At 68.0% G+C, this 363-nt stretch overlaps 1 protein-coding gene across 1 annotated transcript in view; it reads right to left on the bottom strand.

The window, feature by feature from the left end:
* The window catches only part of MARVELD2 (MARVEL domain containing 2), a gene marked incomplete at its 5' end in the record, with an annotated part of 6120 nt that extends 5762 nt beyond the window's left edge, over positions 1-358 (bottom strand). Inside the window, one exon of the mRNA XM_010017751.1 lies at positions 4-358. Coding sequence (XP_010016053.1) covers positions 4-358 — 355 coding nt within the window. The remainder of the gene's footprint in view (positions 1-3) is intronic.
* Positions 359-363: the final 5 nt, after the last annotated feature.

The following is a 363-nucleotide window of genomic DNA, read 5'->3' as shown; positions in this document are numbered from 1 at the left end:
CGCGGTAGGGGTGGCCTCCGTAGGTGTTACCGGCCCCGTAGCCGTAGGGCTGCGAGTACCCGAACATGTTGTACCACTCGTTATCCTTGTGCACGTAGGCCGTGACACAGGCGAAGACGGCGGCACCCAGCAGGAGCTCGGCCACGCAGAGGATCCTGAGCAGGCCGGCCCAGGACTTCATGTAGGCGTACCGCTGGTGGTAGGCCTCCACCCGCTCGCTGTACGTCTGCCCGGTGCGGCGCTCCAGCGACCCGAAGGGCTCCGCGGGCAGCATGGCTTCGGCCTCCTTCCGCGACGTGTAGCTCCCGCCCGACCCTCCGTACGGATCCTTGTAGGAGCCGGGCACCGACTTGCGCTCCGCCG

The sequence above is a fragment of the Nestor notabilis genome, unplaced genomic scaffold (genome assembly GCF_000696875.1).
Source record: "Nestor notabilis isolate BGI_N333 unplaced genomic scaffold, ASM69687v1 scaffold13747, whole genome shotgun sequence".
Lineage (NCBI taxonomy): Eukaryota > Metazoa > Chordata > Aves > Psittaciformes > Psittacidae > Nestor > Nestor notabilis.
This window is presented reverse-complemented; position numbering and strand designations above follow the sequence as displayed.